The sequence below is a fragment of the Scleropages formosus genome, chromosome 15 (assembly GCF_900964775.1).
Source record: "Scleropages formosus chromosome 15, fSclFor1.1, whole genome shotgun sequence".
Lineage (NCBI taxonomy): Eukaryota > Metazoa > Chordata > Actinopteri > Osteoglossiformes > Osteoglossidae > Scleropages > Scleropages formosus.
In genome coordinates, this window is record NC_041820.1 from 690,048 (window position 1) to 701,141 (window position 11,094).

Here is an 11,094-nt window from a genome sequence, read left to right on the forward strand (position 1 = left end):
CAGGTGCACACTTCCCACATCACTTCCCTTCTCCTCCTAACCGCTTGAGATCACAAGGAGCGCTCTGTGTGTGTGTGTGTGTGTGAGAGAGAGAGAGAGAGAGAGAGAGAGAGAGAGAGAGAGAGAGAGAGAGAGAGAGAGAGAGAGAGAGAGAGAGGCTCGTGTGTCAAGAAGCTACTTAAGGCTGGCAGCTTTCATCCTCCTTCAATGGACCCGATCGCAATAAAAAAAAAAAATAAAAATCAAAGTAAGGCTGATAGTAACAACAAAAACAACAGTAACAAAAGTCCTCGAACCTCTAGCGGCCACTCCGAATCCTGTTAACAGGGTAGCAGGTACAAAATAAGACTAAATTAAAACAGAAACCGTGCAAAGTTTCTCTTCCTGATGCTTCTAAATGAATAAAGAGAAAGATACATATTGGTTTTTCCATACAGGTTCAGTCCCAGCGCTGCGTCTATATATGTGTGTGTGTGTGTGTGTGTGTGTGTGTACATGCGCGCGCTGGCACAGGGCTGCACGCCAAGGGAGCCTCAAGCCAGGCCATCTACTTGACGAGCCTCTTGGCCACGTCCGCGTAGGCGATCTCGATCTCCTTGTCGCTGGGGCAGGTGTTGGTGAACTCCTCGCGGCCGTAGGCGTGGCCCAGATACTTCCATACTCCCGTCATCTCCCGCGGGATCTCGAAGCCGCGGTACTTCTTGGCCACCACCTGCAGTCACGGCACGAACCCCAAGGCGACATTAGGACACCGGCAAAGCGTTGCACCGCCACACCGTTTCCCGCGTGGACGCGGCTCTCGTACAGGCGGACCCGTCCGACACCTGGGACCGGAGCGTCCGCGTCCAAAGGGACTTCCGCCGCCGACTCGCACGCTGGGTTCACTCGCTGGGTCCTGCATCTTCTTAACATCCCACGTTTACAAAAAATAGATACTCTTGCAGTAATGTTCAAATCCCACCTCCAGCTACAGGGCCCTTGAGCAGGTTACTGACCCGAACTGCTCCATACACAACTCGGGTGCGATCATGTTGGTACACTGACTACGTTGTGCTTCCTTCAGTTGAGAGACAGCTAAATTACAGCGATTCCTGTGTAGACGGGATTCTTGTCCGTACCAGACTGTATCCAGGCTACAGTTGGTACGAAATGCCGCTGTAAGAATTGTCACTAGAACTAGGAAGTACGTCCATATAACAGAGGTACTGAAATCACTGCATTGGTTCCTGGTCACATTTAGAGTTGATTATAAAATCCTTCGACATATAAGGCAGTACATGGCATTGCTCCGGCTTACCTTTGTGACATTATTGACACTCATATCCCAGGACAAAAATCTCCCTTCATTAGATGCAGGTTACCTTAAAGTACCTGTGATCAATAAGACCTCAGCAGGAGGTCGTTCCCTTAGCTATAGAGCACCTAAACTGCGGAATAGTCTACCAGTTACCTTCAGAAATGTCCCGTCTGTCTCTGCCTTTAAATCCAGGCTTAAGACTCACATGTTCCCTCAGGCATTCCGCCTCGAAATTTAATTCCACTGGGCCGCGTTTGTTTTTCCCGTTTTTCCCACCTCTGTGTCAAAACGTATTGAACTTATTTAAGGTTTAAATTACTAACAACAACTTCTTGTTGAGCACTGCTCCCTGCAATAAGAGCCGAGGAGGCCGGCCGCTACGGACGCAGCCCATGCCCGCTGAAGCTGATGACGGAGCGCCACGATGGACTTGAGACGTACCCTGCTGAGCTGGGAAATCAAGTCAACACACAGCATAAGTGTTGTTATTATTAGCCGTAAACCGATTTAAAAGTCTGATTTATTCCAGAATGACCCGAGAGGTTCTTTTCTCCCTCCACTTCAGTTGGGAGTTTTTGTTCCTTCCCTGCAGGCCAGTAGACACACTTATAGCTGAAAAAAAAACTGAGAATGTGTTACGCTAGTTCTGTAGTCAACGGTCTTGTTTCTTTGATGTATTTCAGTCTTTGCCTCATTCTGGCTGTGTGTGTGAAGCGCTGTCGCTGTGTGTGTGTGACAAGAGCTCCATAAAACACACTGAACTGAACGGGACAGAAACGGGTAAATACCCCTCGGTAGGTTAACGCTGCGAGTTGCTTTGCAGAAAAGCGCCGCTAAATAAACATAAACACACTTTGTACCGAGACTTGATAAAACGTGGTATTTGTTACACCATAAAACATGGTATTGCAGCTCAGGGCAGCAGCTGCTCACCTTGACAATGTGCAGCTTGGGCAGCAGGTTGCAGTCTGCCAGCGTCATCTCGTCCCCGTCCAGGAACTTTCGCTCGGACACCTTCACGTCCTCCACGCTGTTGTGGTCGATCTCGTCGGGCAGGGGGGAGCGCAGGTATTCGTCCAGCTTCTGCAGGGTCTTCAGCAAACCGCGCTCCAGGGCTGGGGAGAGAAGGAGGAGAAGGTCATCGGTAGGCAGGAATTACACAGCGTCTTCGAGTCGCTGATCTTCTCGCCACTAGGGGGCAGCGCGTCGACGCGCAACTACAACGCCGTACGACACGGTTTCGGAGGAGAAAGCGCTTCTACTCGGCGTCTCCTCCTTGGCAGAACTTGCTCAACTGCACCATCGCAGGTCACGGAGCTGCCAGGAATGTCACAAATGCCTTTAATTTAGTTGAAGGCGCTGAAGTTTGCGGCCCTGAACTGCAGCTGAGAACGGCGCGGGCGCTCGTGGGTTAGGGTCGCAGCCCCGTTTACACGCTCCACAGCTTCGGCGTTACGCTGCGGCACGACTTCTCGGACACGGCCGGGAGGCGACGAGCCGTCCCGCCATCATTGATATTTCACCGCGGTACAGAAGGGCCATAAAAGGGAGCAGAGGTACAACTGTTGTGGGTATCCCTCAAATTAATATTCGGTCACAGGCTCTCTGGGACACCGTGGGCAGCGACAGCATGGTGGATGGAGCAGGAAGGCCGAACGAAACCCCTGTGCGCGTGCACGTGTGCGCGCGCACATGTGTGGGGGAACGACCTGTGGCAACTGGCAAATGTCGCCTAGCAACAGGAATTTGCCCCCAGGGCCAGTAATTCAGTGTTTTTAGGAAGACGAAGGAATAAAAAAGAGCCCGTTCCAAGTGCGACAAAGAGCAGCCCCACGGTGAGCCATCCAGCGGCGCACGGCAGGGGGCGCTGCGGGACTCACCCTCGTTGGCGTCCGGCTTCGAGTTCTTGATGTAGGCAGAGAACTTGGCAAAGATGTCCATTCCAGCCGTGTTGGACTCAGGGTGTCGGGCACCGAGCTTCACGTACCTGGACAGAGAACAGGGTGAGGGCGTGCGCTTACGCGCGTGCACACACACAGACACGCAGCAGTTCCGTCCCGTTTGCCGGACGGTCCCGGTAAGGAGCCGAGGCCCCGCCGGGAGGCGCTGCGTCCGACACTCTGCTCCACCCTCAAGGTGAGATGAGCCGCCGCTCAGCAGAGACGCGCGGAGGACACGCACCGCCCGCGTCTCCCGCAACGTCCCCTGCGCACCGAACGGACACCGACGGGCATGACCCCACTGCGGCCCGGTATCTGGTTTGTGTGCGTGTAAGCGAGATGGGGACGACTCACTTGGGTGGGCAAAGAACGTCTTCCAGGAACTCCTCAATTTTATTGACATCTGTCTTGACCTCACCATTATAGGTGATGAAGGGGGGGTGGGTCCCTGGGGCCAGGTTCTGGAGGTCAGCTGGTTTCCTGGATGGAGAAAGAGACACACACACAGCTCATAAATACTTTTTTTTAAACTTAAAACGTTGCTCAAAACATTAACTTTGCACACAAGGATGTCCACTGGGGACAATGGCAGGATGTGACCTCACCCCAGTGGCATGAATACAGGAAGTGACCTCATGGTTGTGGCATGACCTTTCTCAGGAAATGAGGGTGGGTGAAGGGCCCCCGGGGCCTCCCACTGCTAGTACAGAGGGTCTGGAGACCGGGGGGGGTATGTTAGTCCAGCAGGGGGCGCAGTGGTGAGAGCTGCCAGCTTTCCCTCCCTGAACCCGGGTTCAAACCTTTGATCGTAGTTCTTACCCTGAGTTGGCAGAGCAAAACTTACCCCGCCGTGTACATGGGCAAATAACTAACCCCGTAATACATTTTTTATGCAGCAACTCGTGTGACGAACACGGTTCATATGGTGAAAGAAAGTAAGTAACTGTAGTGTAGAGTCACACGTCTGTATCCAAGTCTCTCATAAATCAATAGATGAAAACAAGCATGAGCCGCTTAGTGTCCAGAGAGTAAAAGAAAAACATGAAAGGGAAAGAAATTAATGAATAAATAAAAAAGAGAGAGAAGGGGGGGGGGGGGGGGGCTCCATGGGCACAGAGCAGCAGGAGCAGAAAAGCAACAAGACAAGATGCCCTTTGTGACCCTGCAGGCAGGACAGTGTCTCAGTACATGACACACACAGGAGTGTGACGTGTGGAGATGAGGTGGGGGAGAGAGAAACAAACACACACACACACACACACACACACACACACACACACAGTCATTTCCAGTCCAGTGTGTCCTCTGGAGGAGAGACTCAAATTAGGTATTATCACACAGGAGTGGCCTTCCATAAACACTGTGTGTGTGTGTGTGGAGAGGTGCGGAGACATAGACGCAGACGAGGACACAGACGCGTCGAGCTCCCTCACCTCTTGAGGTCCACAGTGGTGACGTTGAAGACGACGCCCTTGAGCCACAGGATCATGAAGAGGCGCTGAGAGAACGGGCAGTTTCCGATGCTCTCGCCGTCGCTGCCAGCCTGCGTGTGCGTGTGTGTGCAGAGAGGCGTCAGCAAGTAAGGCCAGGTGGCACGCAGATGCGCGCACGCGCGCACACACACACACACACACACACACACACACAGCTTCCTCTTCAGCTCTTGCCGACTGGCTCAGAACTGCCACCGAGTTCAACGCTGCAGCAGAGAAATAGGGTGTGTGTGTGTGTGTGTGTGTGTGGGTGTGTTGTGTTCCTGAGCTCAGTCAATAGGGGATTGTTCCCGGTCATTTGGGATGCTCTTGAAGAACAAGCCGCTTGAAGTTCCCTCAACGGTGACGCGCAGCACAGTGACCGTGTGACACGTGCCTGAGAGACATGTGTGTGACGCGTTCTTACCCCAGGGCTCCTACAGCTGCCCCGCATGGCCACCATAGGTGTGCGTACCGTCCACGAGCAGCTACACAATGGAGCAGAGGAGGGCGATGGACCAGCGCCCAGAGCGTACGTGAGCGCACGGTACAACGCGGTACGGCAAGGTACCAAACACACCGTTACAGCAAGTTACTATGAGGCAGCAGCGGGAGTAGCTTTGCTCCCGTCTGTCCGAAAACTGCGCCAGGAGGGTAACCGGGAGCGGAGCATCAGCCCCCCTCAACACACCTCCTCCTCCTTTCCTGTTGCCGTGGAGATGCTGCATTTACTAAGCCCTGCGTCCACTTTTTAAATACTTGCAACCACGATTTACAGTCCTTCCCAAGACAAGGCCACCTGACCAACTACGGTCAAGCGTCCAACGTCCCCATGTCGTCATTAAGCGCCGCTCCACCCGCTGCCCAGTCTCCGCACTGCAGATACAGTACGGTAAAGTCGAGTAGAGTAGAGTACACTGACAGTACACCGGACTCCCGTTGGACCGTGAACCCGTCTCCCAGCACGCGACGCTCAGTCTGGGATGACCCGCTGGCTCCGTGATTTGGAAAGGTGCTCCGGGAACACGTCGCTCGGAAACCGTTGCCACGGCAACAGACTCACGCAGCCTGTACACCTTCGAGAAACCGTGGAAACGGAGCAAAGCAGTAAACAGGAGAGAGGGACGGAGGGGATGGAGGGAGGCAGGAAGTGTGGAGAGGAAGGGGGGGGGGAGTAGGAGGGGAATGGGGGGAAACAGGGCAAACTATTCCAGATATGTCCTGTGGGTCCCGCCAAGAAGCCCCTTTGTTTGGCTGCAGATCGGGGGGGGGGGGGGCAGGGGACGGGATCGTGCCACCTTGTGTCCCAGGGCTGCATGGTCAGGTACGTCCCTGGTGTCCGGGGGGGTCTAGCGGAGCTCCTGTGGGGAGGTTCTGTGTCTGCGAGCGACTTCTTTGTCCACACCCCCCAGAAGACAGACACACACAGACACACACACAGCCCAGTGCAACTCAACAGTTAGACAAAGTGGCCTTTGTCCTCAAGAGCCTCTCAGGAGGGAACTTTCCAGAAATGTTGTGTCTCTTTATGGAGAAGCAGCTCCGGCTCATCCGTAGCCTGCCTGCCCCCCCCCGCCAACCCCCGACTACCTGCTCACAGGTGACTGACAGACCTGCTCTCATCCATGTGGCATTGCGGGAACTGAGCTGCAGCTGCACACCCCCCCCATATCTGAAGAGAAAAGAAAAAGGGCTGAGCCCCCCTCCGTCCCCCCCACTCTAAATTTAGCTGCTGCCGTTGCCGAGGCCACACCCCTGGGCGCTACCTTTTACCCAATAAGGAAAGTGCATTCCTTGCTGACGACGGGCAGGAAACGGGGCGGCGGCTCCAGACTCACACTGGACATGAGGGTGTGGCTCTAATGCAGAAGCTCCGCCCCTTGCTATCGACATTTACATTTATTTGCATATCTCACACTTTTCTCCAAAAAGAAAATGACTCACAGTGCTGAGATACCTCCTACAGACCCAGTTACACCACTGGGTAACTCTACTAGGGCAATTCAGGCTAAGTACCTTGCTCAAGGGCACTACAGCCAGAGGTGGGATTCGAACCTGCGATCCTTGGAACAAAAGGCAACAGCTCTACCCACTACATCTGGTGAGCTTTGCCCCGGCAGGAGGAAACCGTTCGGCAGCAGCAGCGCCGCCTGGTCTCTGTCCTTACGGTGGAGCTCCACCCGTCCCCAGTTCACACCCACTGTCCTCTCATCCGCCACCCCCCCAGAGCTCTCAGTTTTGTCCTCGTTCATGGACCAACAGGATGGGTTCGAGGTCCCGTGGCACCGTACGTGCAGCGTGAGGAGGACGCTGCCACTCAGCCTCTCGACCACAGCGTCCCCGGCGCAAGCCGCCGAGGAGTCATCGTCACGCTCATCTTCCTGACCGCTGCCGGACCTCCCGGCAGGACCACGAGACATGAGGTCCAACTGACCGCTCCAACAGCCAAAGGAGCATCTGTCCAGCCGCGCTCTACGCGACCGCAGGTCCCCCCGTCCAGCCGCGTTCTGGACTCTTTAGGTTCACCAAGTACGTTCTAGTGCTTTCACTTGTGGTCCTAGTTCCTGTGCCACAGCGAATCAATAATGTGGCCGGATGTGAACTTCAACCCCAGAATGACGCTGCACGGTCATTTTAACCCCGACCACAGAGCTGCGTGCGCAGGACTGACCGAACCGCAGTTCACACCGCAGGGCAGGGAGCTGCAGGACCAACGAGAACACCAAGACGGTCGGCAGCTACAGAGCCGTGAGTACAGAACGCTGCCGGTGCGCTCGCTTTGGGGAGGGACGGAGACACACACACACACACACACTGCATGCTTATTCTCTTGGCCTCCACGCTGACAGTTACTATAGTAACAGAGGTCCCACATCAGCTCAACAGGACGACCCCCCGCTGGGCCCGTCTTCATCGGAGGGTAGAGGTAAGGACCACCTGGTTGTGTCAGCGGAGGGCTCGTGGGATTGATTGAACACGGACACACACACAAACACGCAGGTTTACCTCGATGGAGACACCGCGTACAGCGTGTGCCTGCGCTCCGTCTGCGGCAAACGAGTCAAACCGCTGCGGCCGACGGGATGGAGCGGCTGTGGGGAAACCGCACAAGTTCAACTAGACAGGACACGCCCTCGGATCTCGACCGCGGGAACACCTGAGATCAGGACGTCCTCCTGCTTTGATGCTGCCAGCAGCCCCGATGACGACGCGGTCACACCCCGGAGGCCCCGCCCCGCCCCAGCAACACAAAGACAGTCGCTATAGCAACCTGGCACTCGCAAGGGACCAAACTACTGGGTCTGGGACAGATGAGAAGAGCCATGCAGAAAACCACACGGTTGTCCCTCACGGTGCCTCAGGAGCCGCGCGCACGTGCGTGTGTGCGTGCGTGCGTGTGCGAGCGCGCGCAAGCATGCCGCCCGGCCCCACTGCATCATTGTCTCGGGAACAAAGACAGAAAGAGGGCAGCTCATCAATAATGGACACCACCCCGGTAAGACACATGGAGCACAAATAGAACAGAGGGCCGCGAGGGGGAGGGGAGGGGCGGGGGTGTCACCGCACCGGGGCCCCCGGGGGCCACGCTTTGTGCCGAGGTGAGGCGTGTCCAACGGCAACGCAAAACACACATCCTCCTCGACGGCCCTGGTGCCGAGGAGGGGGGCACCGTGCCGCGCACTTTCCTGGGGACGACGACACCGAAATGCAAACTGACGCTATTCCAAGACCCGCAAGAGCTCTGTGTGCGTGCGTGCGTAACCCTCACACGCAGTCAGTCCACAGGTTTCCACCAGGAGTGCAGAGCGGAGACACAAACCTTCACTTGGTGTCCAAGTCCAGCAGTCATCATCACCACCACCACCACCGTCATCATCCTCACTGCGTTTACACCACTTCAACACACTGTTTTCCTCCACCACCAGGCTCCCCACACACACACACACCCTCGTTTCCCGCTCTGCTCAGCTCGGGTCCGACACGTCCTGCGGGACCACGGCCGAGGTTCACGGCGACGTCGCGGTCGGTGGAGCAGGAGCGCAGGGGGCCGGTGAAGAGGACACGACACAAAAGCGCCCTTTGGACCCACACGAGCAAAGGCGTGGACGACGGCCGGGGACGCGCTCGGAGCCGCCGACCCGCGACCTCGCCGTCCTCACCTGGGGGCCGTGGGACACGGCGCCTGTGTGTGTGTGCCGAGCGGGAGCACGGGACACGCCGGGCACAGGTGGACCGAGAGCCAGACAAACGCGGCGGCCGCACCCAGAAAAGGCAGGAGTGGACAAAACAGGTGTTGCCATGGCAACGCTACTCATCTTTAGTCAAGCGCGGTGTTTTACGTCCTCCGTCACGTGTGTGTGATTTTCGGCTTTGTCCACTTGGGTGGTTCGACCGCGCAAGTTCCAGTTCTGTCGGACATCCTCCCTCCCTCCCTCCCTGTCCCCCGGGCTCACGCGACACACTGGACACGTCACGTGTTTCCCGGCCCCACGACTACGCGGTAAAGGTAACCGGACCGGTCGAATCGCGCGCGTTCCCCCCCCCCGCGGCGACACGTGGACCGATTTTCTCCAACTTGGCCGCGGTAACGGGAGGCCGGCGGCGCGCGCTACCTAACCTTGATGAAGAGCTCGATGACGGGCTCGCGCTCCCCCCGCACGCCGTTCTGCGGGACCGACAGCGACATTGTGCTCCTGCGCGCCGCTCCCGGGACCTTCTGTTCTGGGATATTCTCGGACCTTCTGGGATGTTCCCGGATGCGGGGGGGGGCGGGGAGAGCGCGGGATCCCGCAGCCTTTTCTCCGATGAGCGCGAGCGAGCGCGTGGCCGAGGCTTCTCTCGAGACGCTGCTACCGCCGCCGCGCTACACGACCATTGCCGGGAACGCGCCACTGTGCGGCCTCGCGCCTCCCGGGCGGGCAGATGCTGGTGGGGTGGGGGAGGGGAGGGGAGGGGAGGGGAGGGGAGGGGAGGGGTGGGGTGGGGGAGCAGCTGCAGCGGTGATGTCACGCCCGGAGGAGGAGGAGATGCCTTCGGACCCGCCTGTCGCAGGACAAAGGCAGCAAAGAGCGGCTGTGCTGCGCGAGCTCCTCGGAGAGTCTTCTGGAAAAGAGTGACCTCCAGTGACGTCATTGTGTGTGCGTGTGTGTGTGTCTCTCTCTCTCTCTCTCTCGCCACCCCCCACCAGATCGAATCTTCACTCTGATCTTTGACTCACAATTCACATGGAAACATTAACTGCAATTAAAAGTAGTGGAAATACGCGTACACTGATTTTACTTTGGTAGCAGGTACATTTTACTACTCTGTCCGTCGCGTTTCCACTGCACGCACTAACTCACTCACTGTACACGAGTCTCCACTACTATACCTCGCTAACATGTAACATGGTGGTACAAAAACTGCACTTTTCTTAAAAGCTTCTGTTTACCGGAGCTCGGCGCGCGCGCGTGAACGAAACGCGTCCGTCCGCTGGTCCGCCGAGTAAAAGCGGCGTCCCGTTACCATGGAAACCAACTTCGATTGACCGCAGAGCTGGCAGCGAGAAGTGTCGCGTCAAGTACGTTGATTTATTGCAGCTGTGATACAACTGAAGTGTGTACGGAACGCACCGCGCACGTTAACGCAGGGAAGTGCGGTAAAAGTGTAGTAAAACTGTGACTTTGGTTTGGAGTACACGAACTGTAAGAACCTTCCGGTCTTCGACGAGGGTGTAAAATTGAGATGAATCAATGAAGAGAGCCAAATGTCGCACTGACTGTGTAAATGCACTTTGTGACTCTGCCGGTACTGTGTTTACAGTGTACTGTACTGTGCTGTACGTCACGGCATCAAGTGAGTCAAGTAGCAGGAGGCAACAATGAACTCATCTTCTCAATGCTGTACAGTACTCAGAATAGACTAACCCTGATCACCTTCCTACAATTTTTTTTATTAGAAGCTACACAAACACACACACACACACACACATTTTCAGAACCGCTTGTCCCTTACGGGGTCACGGGGAACCGGAGCCTACCCGGTAACACAGGGCGTAAGGCTGGAGGGGGAGGGGGGACACCCAGGACGGGACGCCAGTCCGTCGCAAGGCACCCCAAGCGGGACTCGAACCCCAGACCCACTGGAGAGCAGGACTGTAGTCCAACCCACTGCGCCACCGCACCCCCTCGCCACACAAACATTTACATCCAATACAGGAGTAGCGGCTATGTGAAGGCTTATCTGGGGATGATCATAAAGTTACAGTGGATGAACATTTACACCTTACGTGAACTGGAGAGATCTTGGGCGAAGCGGGTCTGGAAAAGGTGAGTTTTCAGATCATTCTTGAATATAGACAGAGTTTCAGCAGTTCTGAGTGAGAGGGGGAGGTCGTTCCACCACA

General features: G+C 56.1%; 1 protein-coding gene across 2 annotated transcripts; it reads right to left on the reverse strand.

Moving 5' to 3' along the window:
* Nucleotides 1-259: 259 nt before the first annotated feature.
* Nucleotides 260-9,642, reverse strand: clic4 (chloride intracellular channel 4). Of its 2 annotated transcripts, none has more exons than XM_018746142.2 (6): nt 9,328-9,642; nt 4,671-4,780; nt 3,592-3,717; nt 3,178-3,284; nt 2,231-2,412; nt 260-712 (listed from the first exon to the last, which is right to left on the reverse strand). In XM_018746142.2, the coding sequence occupies exons 1-6, from the start codon at nt 9,394-9,396 to the stop codon at nt 548-550; spliced, it is 759 nt and encodes a 252-aa protein (XP_018601658.1). In that variant the 5' UTR covers nt 9,397-9,642; the 3' UTR covers nt 260-547. The 2 variants fall into 2 exon arrangements, with proteins under 2 accessions (XP_018601658.1, XP_018601659.1); XM_018746143.2 differs by lacking the exon at nt 9,328-9,642 and adding an exon at nt 8,530-9,272.
* Between the last annotated feature and the right edge of the window lie 1,452 nt (nt 9,643-11,094).